General features: G+C 33.3%; 1 protein-coding gene across 2 annotated transcripts in view; it reads right to left on the bottom strand.

Annotated features, from left to right (window-relative positions):
- The window catches only part of LOC114340085 (titin), a 138,284-nt gene that overhangs the window by 44,677 nt on the left and 80,852 nt on the right, over window positions 1–12,755 (bottom strand). For both annotated transcript variants that reach the window (XR_007699659.1, XM_050657199.1), the window contains exons 9-10: window positions 11,208–11,354; window positions 10,484–10,668 (exon numbers count right to left, since the gene is read on the bottom strand). Coding sequence is in view for 1 of the 2 variants with exons in the window: in XM_050657199.1 (XP_050513156.1) it covers window positions 10,484–10,668; window positions 11,208–11,354 (332 nt within the window). In the remaining variant the exon portion in view is untranslated. The remainder of the gene's footprint in view (window positions 1–10,483; window positions 10,669–11,207; window positions 11,355–12,755) is intronic.

The raw sequence follows: 12,755 nt of genomic DNA, 5'->3' as shown, positions 1-12,755 counted from the left end.
ATTATATATGGCCGTTGCAGAGACAGCGTGGCAAACGAATGGAGGCGCAGATACAATAACGAGCTAGCTAGAGTCTCTATTCGGAAAAGAAAATCTAGTCAGATATATAAAGGCCAGTAGACTCAGATAGGCAGGGCATGTGATACGCAGTAACGACAATCGCCTTATAAACAATGCGTTGTGGAAAAGGCCAGATGGAAGAAGGTATGTTGGGCGGCCTAGAAAAAGGTGGAAAGATGCACTCAAAGAAGATCTAGAGAAAATAGAAGTGCAATGGGAATTAGTGGCACAGGACCGACAAACATGGAAGGCAATAGTAAACGCGGCAAAGACTCACGAAGAGTTGTGGCGCCATTGATGATGATGATGATGATGATGAGAGGAAGTCGCAACAGTCAGAAATGCTTTTGGACGAAGAGGACGATCGAATAACGATCCAGAGGACGACGAGACTTAAATATCAAGACAACTTAAAGGACGATTTAAAATCTACTGGAATCAGAGCATGGAGAAGAGTTGTTTGGGATAGGGGTAAATGGAGGATTGTTTTGAAGAAGGCTTTGGCTCATAACGAGCTGTGATGTCACTGATGATTATGATGATGATGATGGACATCATTTCCATGCATTTAGTTCGTTATTCCTTAATCTCTTATTATTTTGCTGTCCATGTTGTACAATGTAGTATATCGATACCTATACCCTATACTAGCTTTGTCTAAAAGTAAAGAGGGAAAATAATAAAAGAATAAGAAGAAATACGGAAATCACAAGAAGGGAACTACAAAAAACTATTGAATAATACCTGTGGATGAAAAGAATATTGGACGGGGACCCGCCGGGAAGAAAACGGAGAAGAAGACCTACCACAAGATGGAAAACGTACATAGAAAATGCTATTAGAGATAGAGACCTTAAAGAAGGTAACTGAAAGAACAGAGTGCTGTGGAGGACAAAAACGGCGAATTTATAATGGGGTAAAAGTCGAAGAAGAACAAGAAAGCAATACTGGATAGAAAAAATTTTGATAATGTTGCCCATATTTCGTAATAGAGAACAAGCTTGTATTTTCTTAATAAAGGTATTAAAATTATTTTCTGACTAAGAAAACTACCATACATACACATATAATAAAAAAAATTAATTAAAAAACTGAGTGAAATTTCCAAAAATGTAGACATGCACCCGCAAAATCACAAAAATCCAAAAAAGTCCACAACTGTTCGACAGTGATAGTGTCGACATAAGACTTATTTTTGCTCTGTATATATTTATACTTAAGCTGACCTTGTAATAGATAGGTAGCTTTTTCCAAAAAACTGTTAAAAGTATCAATTTACAAAAAAAGTACCAGAAGAATTCTAAAGTGTAGGTACTTACTTGAAATAAATTTAGTAATCCACATAAATGTAAAAGTTTCTTGAAATAATCGACTGAGTGTTAAGAATTTGCGGTGTTCACTTCACAAAATTATAAAGAACACAGCCACTAGCCATACGGTTTTCGGAGAGCGTCGAAGCTGACGTCACGGCGTCCAAAATTAGCCGCCTTTCGCTGTTCACGCTTTTGTTTGACTCTGGCAACCTTGCGTATGTATGAAAGGTAGTCGTTTACATGTACTGCTTTTGCTTTTGCTTTGCTCATATTTTATGCGAAAATACCTAATATGTAGACATGTGACATGAAAAAGCGAAATATATTTAACGAAATATGAAAAAACTGAAAATTCATAGTTTCGTTTGTAACTCAACAGATATTGCTCCTACAAAAAAATATAGAAGAAAAAAGTTTCATTTTTCAATTTTACATAATACTTGATTAGCTAGAAATTGAAAATTTAATGTTTATTGTTTAAAAAATAAAAAGAATTGGGAAAAAAGTGCAAAAAATGGAATGTTCCCTTTAAAATTTTTCGATCCCTTAAATATAACTTAAAGACTTATTATAAAAAAAATTTCGTAAGTGCCTCGAGAAAGGATGTAGTAATGCGTAGGTATTTTTTTCTTCTTCTTTTTGTGGAGTTTATGGCTTTGGGGGGAGCCAATTAGCTTTAATAATTGTTAGAAATAATATTTCTAACATAGCAAGTAAATAAAAATACTATAAAATAAAAATTTGTTGTAAATTCGTATTGTGAGATAAAATCTAACACGCGACTGTTCACGTTACAGAAGTGAGCGCGACTGCTCCCGGGTTAATACGACTGAAATATGTGCTAAAAGTTAGGATCGGTTTAATATCTAGTTTTTGTAAAATTTGCAAATTAAGAATTTGCAAAATTAAGCTGGGCCCAAAATATGCACTTTAAATAGCGAAAATACATTAAAATATACAGGGTGTCCAGAAACTCTCCCGACAAACGAAAATCGGAGATTCCTCAGATAATTTTGAGACAATTTAACCCAATTCATCTAGTACAAAGATGCTTCTTAAGGGAACTAGAACTCTTTAAAGATGGCGTCTTGTAATTAGTTTGTATTTTATTTTTTCAAAATATTAATTTATGATACACTTTCGTTTTTAACCGAGCCACGTTTCTTAACATTTTTAAGACAATATTAATAAAAGCTTCTCTTATTCTATTGTTCATAGTGTCATGACGAAGAAGAACCTCATGGTTGAAGAACTTGCGAGATTGGTATGTTATTGATCAAGCATGTCATTTAGGGTGACAGGGAATAAAACTAAGATAGCTATGATGGTAACCAACGTTCTGAAAGGACACGGTACATGAAGAAGAAGATACATGGCATCATGGTGGCACCACACTTCGCTATGTGTTAGAGCGAGGCTGCATCAGAACTTTGCGCTGCGTTGCGTTGTCGCAGCGTGGTTTTTTTATGATTTTTAACGTGTTCTTTTGTTGCTATTATTACGCCATCACCGAAATAAACGTAGAAACTGTATAGTCCAAGTAATGAAGCTTAAAATAGGACAAAACCTCGCAATTTTTACAGAATGGATTAAAATTAGTCATTGACCTTATTTCGTCTTCTTTACTTATGTATTATTAATAGGTTCTAGAAGTTTAACTGGTTTAGAATGATTAGTTTTAAAAAAAAAGGAGTCAAAAGCAAATATCGAATTTTTGAAGTTTGGTAAAAAATTCCCTTTTCTTCAGAATAGAAAGATTATCATCAAAGATACAAAAAAATATTTAAATATTAAATTGTAGCTTATTTAATTCCCAAGAACATGGTTTGCAAAAATTTTCTCTACGTTAAAAATTGAGTGAGCTATTGACAATTAAAACTTGTAATAACATGCAAAAATCACCTTTACCAACCCTTTCAAAGTCACCACTTTTTACGACTGAGTATTTTAAAAGGATTTGGTATTAACAATCTTATAGATCTTGTAAAAACCTACAAAATTATTTTTTAAGAAACTTTCTAAGATAAAAATTAAAAAGGCTACGGTTAAAAAATCAATATATTTTTTTCGAAAAAAAAAGAGAAATCCAATTGGAAGCATAATAATGTAAGGTAGCTTTGCTTTTAGTCATTGGCCTTATTAATTCTTCTTTATTTATGTATTATTAATAGATTTTAAAAGTTTGACTGGCCCAGAACGATTAGTTTTTAAAAAACTAGAGTTAAAAGCGAATAAAGACTTTTTGTAGTTTGGTAAAAAATGCCATTTTCTTCAAAATAGAAAGATTAGCATCAGATATACGAAAAAATGTTTTTATATGAAATTGTTGGTTATTTAATTCCCAAGAACTTGGTTTGAAAAAATTTTTTCTACGGTAAAAATTGAGTGAATGGTAAATGAGTACCTATATATCGAAAAATATTGATTTTTTCTATATAAAACTAACATTTTCGATAGCGAATAAATCGAAAAGTATTAATTTTATCAAAAAAATGTATAGAACATTTTTTGCTTAGAATGAATGTTTTTATCAACTTTCGTAGTCAAAATATAATAAAAAATTTCCACCCCTAAGATGGGGTGGCAACCGACCCCATGGTAAAAGCGCCTTTCGGCATCATATAGATTTTGATCCTTGGACTATCCACTACTTATTCTCAAATTTTCAAGCAAATCGATCCATTCTGTAAAAATTGCGAGGTGAAATGTTTCGGTTCCTGGACTAATAGAAGACTCTGAATATCTCCTTTGACAGCATCAATAAATTGGGAAAATTATATGAAAATGACGCTGCGACAACGCAACGCTGCGACAACGCAACGCAGCGCAACGCAATAATGGGGCTTCACCATTATTTGTTATGCGCCTTATTCTACCGCATAGGAAAGTATGGAGGGTTCATTCGTTTATTCGCACACATAACGTATAAGCACGAATTGCAAATACGCCTATCCGTCCAGTTGTCGATTTTTGACACACTTCAAAGAACAAATATTTGGGCGCATACAGCGAAGCCGCATAACAAATAACACATAGCGAAGTCTGGTGCCGTGTCGGCATCAGGTGTTGTTGGAGGCTTCTGGTAGACAAGACTTGGCCGTAAAACGAAATCAAGAGACGTATTATATTTCAGTTCGTTCAGAGAGTGCCATAAACACCCTTATGTACTAGTTTCACTCTCATTACAGATCATCAGAGAATATATCGTCGACTTACTGCCAAAACCAACTAACTCCATTTTAAAAGTTTTGGGAAATCTACTTTTAAACTTTAATTTGAAATTGAAAATCGACTGAATTTAAAAAAATTATTTAATAACTGAAAAATATTTTTGTCATACTTTTCAATTATTAAATCATTATTTAAATTCAGACGATTTTTCATTTCAAATTAAAGTTTAAAGGTGGGTTTCTCAAAACTTTTAAAAATGGAGTTGGTTGGTTTTGGCAGTATGCCGAAGATATATATGGCTATCTCTGAATGAACTGAAACATATCAAGCCTCCTAGTATCGAATCACGACAAAATAACTTGATATGGATGCAGTAGCGACATCTGCTTAAAACAATTCGAAGTTTTATTTCCGGAGAAATAAAACTTTTATTGAGACCAAGTTTCTGGTTACGGCTTCGTCGTTTCTATTACTTGCAAACCAAATGAATACTTAATAAAAACAGGCACGGGGAGGTATATAATTTGCACCTCACTTCCTGCCTATTCAGCGTGGTAAAATTCCAACGAAAACTCGCTCGCGATAATTCTTCTGTATTAGTTTTACTCCTAACTGATTATCGAGACCAAGCACGGTTCCCGGGAAGGTGGGTTATCGTGGGAGGTCTTGTCACTGGGAATTTGCCGGCGGCTACTTATTTTTCAATGATTCTTTAGTCAAAATTCACTGAGAGCAAAATCGCAGCACGTTCTTTTTTTAAGTAAGCGAAAAATGCATTTTTTCTGCACAAAGCTCTACTATTCCCTGAGTATTTTACATGGTTTGAAATTCATATTGTATTACCAATATTTTTTTTCTTTCAAAAACTATTAAAAGTAGTTTTGGAGACATTAAAACATTACCCTGAATTTTTTCAAATTTTTCTAACTACTCTAAGACCACTTTTTGAGGCTTTGAAAATGATGTTTTCACTTTTTTGACACTTTTAAACGCTTTTGAGGTAGTAAGTATATTTTTCCGGGTGTGAGTATGAATTTTTTTTTCACTGCAAAGAATTCATCCACTTGATGACCTTTCTCAATCATAGTTTCATCAATATGTGATCCAATAATATTTCTGTTACCACTGCGCTTACGGAGAGCCGACGCAACCTGCCGAGTTTCGTTATTAATCCAACCCAACTCTGTACTAAGATCACAAAAGTCAGTTGTACTAACAAAAGTTTCTTTTATTTTTGGCTTCACAATTATTTCCAAATTCTTACCACCGTTTGGTATTTTCAATGACAAAGTTGTATTATTTTTGTTTTTTTAGTGGCATTATCTGCTGGTAATAATTGTTTTTTTATTACCTCCGATACTATCTGTTCTTTCTTATTTATATCTATGCTTGAAATTTTATTATATAAATTCATAACTTCAGAGCATGAAGTGCACTTGTGCAAAATACTTTTGCCTATTATTTGAAAACATTTGACACAAACTTTCTCTGCACTAATTTTTTTATTTGATTTTTTTAAATTATTTTAGAAGAGTTGCATTTTGATTTTCGCACAAGTTTACATAAATAACAATCACACACTTAATTATTACGCGTAATTTTGTTTTGGCTTGTAAAAGAAGTACTCAAGTTCAGGTAATCGATCGAATTCATTTTGACGAATACAGTAGAACCCCGCAAATCCGAACCCCGCAAATCCGAACTTTCGGCAAATCCGAACCAACAGAAAGTGGAAAAATTTTTAAAAATTCAAAATAAAAATTTAAAAAGATGCTTATTATATGTACAGAGAACCAGAAAATTTAACAATGTAAAATTAATAGGAATTTGGACATGTGAAATTTATTAAAAATAAATACGTACTTTATATACTTTACTTTATATACTTTATACGTAGTATATACTTATAAAAACTTAAACACAATCAATAAAGGAATGTGCATAATACACATTTCCCATGGTATAGGTACTATGAACGAAAACATTGAAAAATATAAGAAACATGAGAAACATAGTGTAATCAATATCCAGATTACAAATTAAATGAATCATTTACATGGCAGAATTCCCATGTCCCGTGACGAAACAAAACTACTAGCGTTAGCGATTCATAGGCGTAACCAGGATGATCCTAAGGGGGGGTTACAACTACCTGAAAGGGGGGGGGTTACAACTAGTGGAAGGTCTCTGAGGGCTATGGTGTTAAGCGTATAGAGCTCAAAGTACATCCCAATGGGGAGGGGGGTTACAACCCTCAAAACCGCCCCCTGGTTACGCCTATGTAGCGATTTAATATTTCAGTGATCTATTTCATAAATCTAAATATTTTTAAGCTTTAGTTAGAATATTGGAGGCATAAACGTGCGGATAAAGTTTCATAAAGGGATCGGTGGCAGTCCAAATCTTTTAAAAATCATCTTCGTTAGCTTCTTAGGCTAACTTTCGAATAATCCGAACTTTTCAGAATCCGAACAGGCTGTCCCCCCAATTAGTTCGGATTTGCGGGGTTCTACTGTATTAGCTTTATCAGATGAACAAATAGCACTAGGTAAACTATTATCATTAAAAGTAAAATTTAATAAAAAACTTTGGTCTTGGTAAAAGGTATATTATTTTAAAAAGCCCTATAGGGCTACAAACATCGAACAGAACGTTTTCGCTCTAAAAAGAGCATCATCAGTGTTGCAAGAACATGGTGAGCCAACCAAAAAATACGAAGGTCAAAGCCTTTCAAAAATGGACTAAAAGTCACATCAAAATGCTAACATAGCAAATTCCAAAGGATGGATATAATCCCTAAGGATATGGCCCTAGGATAACATATGACTCCCACACGTTGTAAGTGGGTCAAAGGTAACAAATTAGGTCATTGTGTTACAAGAGCTGACAGGCAACCTGTCGTTGCCTGTCAGCTCTTGTAACACAATGACCTAATTTGTTACCTTTGACCCACTTACAACGTGTGGGAGTCATATGTTATCCTAGGGCCATATCCTTAGGGATTATATCCATCCTTTGGAATTTGCTATGTTAGCATTTTGATGTGACTTTTAGTCCATTTTTGAAAGGCTTTGACCTTCGTATTTTTTGGTTGGCTCACCATGTTCTTGCAACACTGATGATGCTCTTTTTAGAGCGAAAACGTTCTGTTCGATGTTTGTAGCCCTATAGGGCTTTTTAAAATAATATACCTTTTACCAAGACCAAAGTTTTTTATTAAATTTTACTTGTAATTAATGGTATACAGCCAGCTACAGGAAATTCTTCCTAGTGGATGATTATTATCATTAACGTTACTTTTAAACCATGGTGAGAGTTGTAATAACTTTTATTTTAAATCACCTGCGATTGGGTACATTTTTTTGTTTTACCCAGACAATACAAACAAATTTTGAGTCTATTTAATTCTTGTGAAACATAATGTGTTTTTCCCATGGTGTAAAATTAAATTATTGTTGATTTTGAATAACTAAATATCAATTTTAAAAATTTATAAATGCTGTATCAAAAATTAGTTGTTAACTTCACAAAGTATAAGTTTCGAGTGATTTGGGCTATAATAATTGAATACTAAAAAGTGGTTTTTACCGACTTATCATTCTGGTGTACTACTCAATTGATATTTTTGGATGAATATCCATAAGCCTGCGTAAGTTTATTTAGTCCGGAACTAGCGAATTTTAAAAGTGTCAAAAAAGTGAAAAAATAATTTTCAAAGTCTCAAAAACTGGTCTTAGAGTAGTCAGAAAAATCTGAAAAAATTCAGGCTAATGTATTAATGTCCCCAAAACTACTTCTGATAGTTTTTGAAAGAAAAAAAATATTGGTAATACAATATGAATTTCAAACCATGTAAAATACTTAGGGAATAGTAGAGCTTTGTGCACAAAAAATTCATTTTTCGCTTACTTAAAAAAAGAACGTGCTGCGATTTCGCTCTCAGTGAATTTTGACTAAAGAATCATTGAAAAATAAGTAGCCGCCGGAAAATTCCCAGTGACAAGACCTCCCACGATAACCCCCCTTCCCGGGAACCGTGCAAGTTTTCGTTGGAATTTTGCCACGCTGAATAGACAGGAAGTGAGGTGCAAATTATAGACCTCTCCGTGCCTTCTCTTATTCAGCATTCGAATGGTTCGCAAGTAATAGAAACTACGAAGGCGCAACCAGAAACGTGTTTTGTTTTGAAACAGGATATTTTGTATAATTTATACATTGAATAAGAATAATTTTGTTATATTGTTACACAAGACAAAATTACTTACAAAAATATTGAAGGTATTCCCGATTTATGAAGAAAGCTAAAAATACCTTTGAATATAGAGTTTAAGTGTAAGAAATTCTTTATAAAAACAAAAAAAATTATAAATGCAATGTTTTTAAAATGTAAAATATAGGGTACATTTAAAAAAATGAGAAAATCGGAATTTTCTTTTGTAGCTCACCCTGTATATGAATATGTATATGAATAATTTTAAAACCAGAACAATCTTGTTTACATTATTATGTAAAATTAATGCTTATAATTATTTATTTCTTCTTTATATACATTGGTTTTATTTCATAGCGATTTCGAAATAAAAACAGCTCCTAACTCGTTAAATACCATGTATAGTATCAAATCCTATATTATAAAAGGTAATATCCTTAAAAAACAGGGATTGTGCGATTGTGAACTTTTTTTGGATATTTTGCACTGGAATTATCTACCAATATCGCACTAAAAACTCACCCTGTATGCAGGGTGAGTCATAACTATAGAGACATAGACTAAGGACAGGTTATTTGGACCAAAATATGGCTATTGGGCCAAATATGCCTTAATAAAATGTTGCTGAGAAAAAAGATACAGGGTTTAAAGTTAATTTTTGTTTTTCGTTTTTTGCTAATAGTTTCCCTGTATATTTATAAATTGCTATCAAAATTGGCACAGAGGCATAATCTTAGACAAGAAATAGTATTTTATCTACAATTTTACGTTTTGTCATAGAGGGCGCCACGTGGATCATTCCTGATGATTAAATTGAGTCTAAACTTTTTCTGATGAAACTTTTTAGTAATTTTTATTAGAAAATAAGACGTAAACATCATTTTTACGTAAAATTGGTACTCTTGTTTAAACATGATAATTTCAACCGTTTTCGATAAAAACGCAATTGAAGATTTCAGGAACTCAGAAGGGGATATCAAATACCAAACTAATAAACAAAGTTGCAACTGAAATGATTGTGACGAGGCATTTCAATAAAAAAAGTAATGATTACTTTTAAAAAATGCAACACTACACTACACTGTCACATCAAAAATAATTTACTCTGAACAAATGACATTTACCAACAACAATTATCTGACAGTCCAAAGCATACTTTTCATAAATGAAATAATATTTGAAATCCTTTTTTAAGACTCTAAGCAGTTCGACTGCGTTTTTATCGAAAACGGTTGAAATTATCATGTTTAAAAAAGAGTACCAATTTTACGTAAAAATGATGTTTACGTCATATTTTCTAATAAAAATTACTAAAAAGTTTCATCAGAAAAAGTTTAGACTCAATTTGATCATCAGGAATGATCCACGTGGCGCCCTCTATGACAAAACGTAAAATTGTAGATAAAATACTATTTCTTGTCTAAGATTATGCCTCTGTGCCAATTTTGATAGCAATTTATAAATATACAGGGAAACTATTAGCAAAAAACGAAAAACAAAAATTAACTTTAACACCCTGTATCTTTTTTCTCAGCAACATTTTATTAAGGCATATTTGGCCCAATAGCCATATTTTGGTCCAAATAACCTGTCCTTAGTCTATGTCCCTATAGTTATGACTCACCCTGTATATGTATAGGTACGTACATATGTATTATACGATACGTACATGTAATATGTACGTACAATTTTAATTAAAATGCTCTTATAAAATAGGGAATCTACTTACCGTTACAGTTGTCGTCAGTTTGATCGTTTTTTTACTCGTCGTCCTTGGTACCAATTCTGATGTTGAAATTTTGGATTTTGTTGTTGTTATCGCTGTCCCTCTATTTTCCATTCCTGAAAGTATCACTTGAGATCCTATAAACTTGTTCAGCAAACTTCTTGCTTCTATGTCTTCAGAACTGTCACCTGTGGGATTATGAATGAACACGGCTTAGTCACAAATAGGACAATTTAGAAATCGAAATATATTAAAATGTCGTTAATGTGGTACCAAATTGCTTTTAATCTATATTAGATATGTTACTTTTGTGGAGTAAATTTGGTCTAAAAATCAATTAGAAAATTCATAATGAGTTTGATAAGTAAATACATAACATTTCAGTAGGTTATAACAACAATGAAAATATATACCAGGAAGGTTAAAATTTGAGTAGTTAATTTTTTTTATGGGGAGATTGACATTATTTGAAGCCACCAAAATCTGCAGATCTGAACCACAGTGAGGATACTCTGAGCATATGTTTATACTATTCTTCATCTCGCCCATAATATCTTTCAGATACCGTGATTATTCGTTAAAAACATTTGAAGAAGTACCAATAACAGTTCCACATTGAAATAAAATATAAACAAGAAAGAATAACAACTAACATTTTCTTTTTATATGAATTTAAAGGATTTTTGACATAAATAATCCTGTCGTAGTATTACCAATATATATTTACCTTCTTCATATTCTTCAGTCTTCATTCTGCTGATAACATCAGTCACACCGGAAATGGTAGATTTGTTACTAAGAAAGGTACCACCTCCTTCACTCGTAGATTTTTTCGTAGTGGTTTGTTTAGATGTTTTAGTAGTAGTAACGATACCTTAAAACAAACAAAAACTCAATATTGAAGTAAATTTCAGACTTTCTTTGTTTCATAATTTCAGTTAGGTACTAATTATAGCACCCTACCATCTTGTCAATATTTGTATGGAAGACTTCGAGACCCGAGCACTATCCAAATCAATGCTCAAACTCACTGGTTGGCTACGATATATTAAACCATCTGAATGATAATTCTAGTATTCAGTTCATGATGAAGATTCAAACAGATCCATCCCTACCGGTTCTTAACGTTTTTATTAAGAAAAACCAACCCCATGGTTCTGATCATTTTGGTTACCGAAAACTCACCCATTCCAATCGCTACTTTCATGCCAACTCCCATCACCCATCTTCACAAATTAGTTCTATCATTAATACCCTTGTCTCCAGATCAATACGCCTTTGTGATGATGCAAGTAGATCCGCTAAGCTCTATTATTTAAAACAAGCTCTTATCTAAAATGATTACCACGAGAATCACATCAATAGGAGCATCCGCAGATATCAATATCCCTCTTAATCCGAGTCCAAAGACTCAGACCCTCAGGGAAAGGTTTTCTTCCTTACATCAAAAGTGTTCCTGATAAAATCGACAAAATTCTCAATTCAAGAAGAATAAAGACAATATTTACCCTTCAATAAAAGCTTTCATATTCCTTCTGCAGACTGCTAAAAACCTTACATAGGTAAAACCAATCGTAAAATCCGAAATAGGATTTATAAACACTCCATTTCTGTTCACGCAATTCTGATTCAATTTCAGCTCTTGGTCAATATCATCTTCACACAGATTACATAATTGAATGTGAAAGCTCTAAAATTATAGCCTCGATCCGTTTTTATAGACTAAACCGAGAAGCCATAGAGATTAAAAGACGCCCGAATGTGCCTATAAAGATGATGACACCCGGTTGCCTTCGACATGGAGATTTCTCGTAATGAAAACAACGTCCGCTCTGCCTACCAAACCAATTCCTGTCAACCGTCACCTAATTTCCACGTCAGTGAACTACGTCATCATCGTCTGTATAAATGACCCGTCCCCAGTTCCTAGCAGCAAAGTACTTTCTCCTCTAACCAACCTCTGACACAACTCTCCTCTGCGGACACAACATCCTCTACACAGGCATCGAATACCACCAGTGATTCACAACGAAACCACTACCACCTTCCACAAAACAAACCAAATACTGAAGAGGTGATAGACACCTAAAACAGGACACTTCGTAACGATCCAATGATGAAAACATCCACAGCAGACGTCTATCGACATTGAGGCCCTAGCAGCAATAGTGCAGTGAGCAGTGAACAGTATAGTAAAGTGATCTGGGGGCTCAGGTGACTGACACCGTAAACCTTGACATTCACTATAGTCCAGAGAAATAAGGTTTTTGTCGGG

Source organism: Diabrotica virgifera, chromosome 7, assembly GCF_917563875.1.
Source record: "Diabrotica virgifera virgifera chromosome 7, PGI_DIABVI_V3a".
Lineage (NCBI taxonomy): Eukaryota > Metazoa > Arthropoda > Insecta > Coleoptera > Chrysomelidae > Diabrotica > Diabrotica virgifera.
Note: the sequence above shows the minus strand (reverse complement) of the source record. Positions and strands in the feature narration are given on the sequence as shown.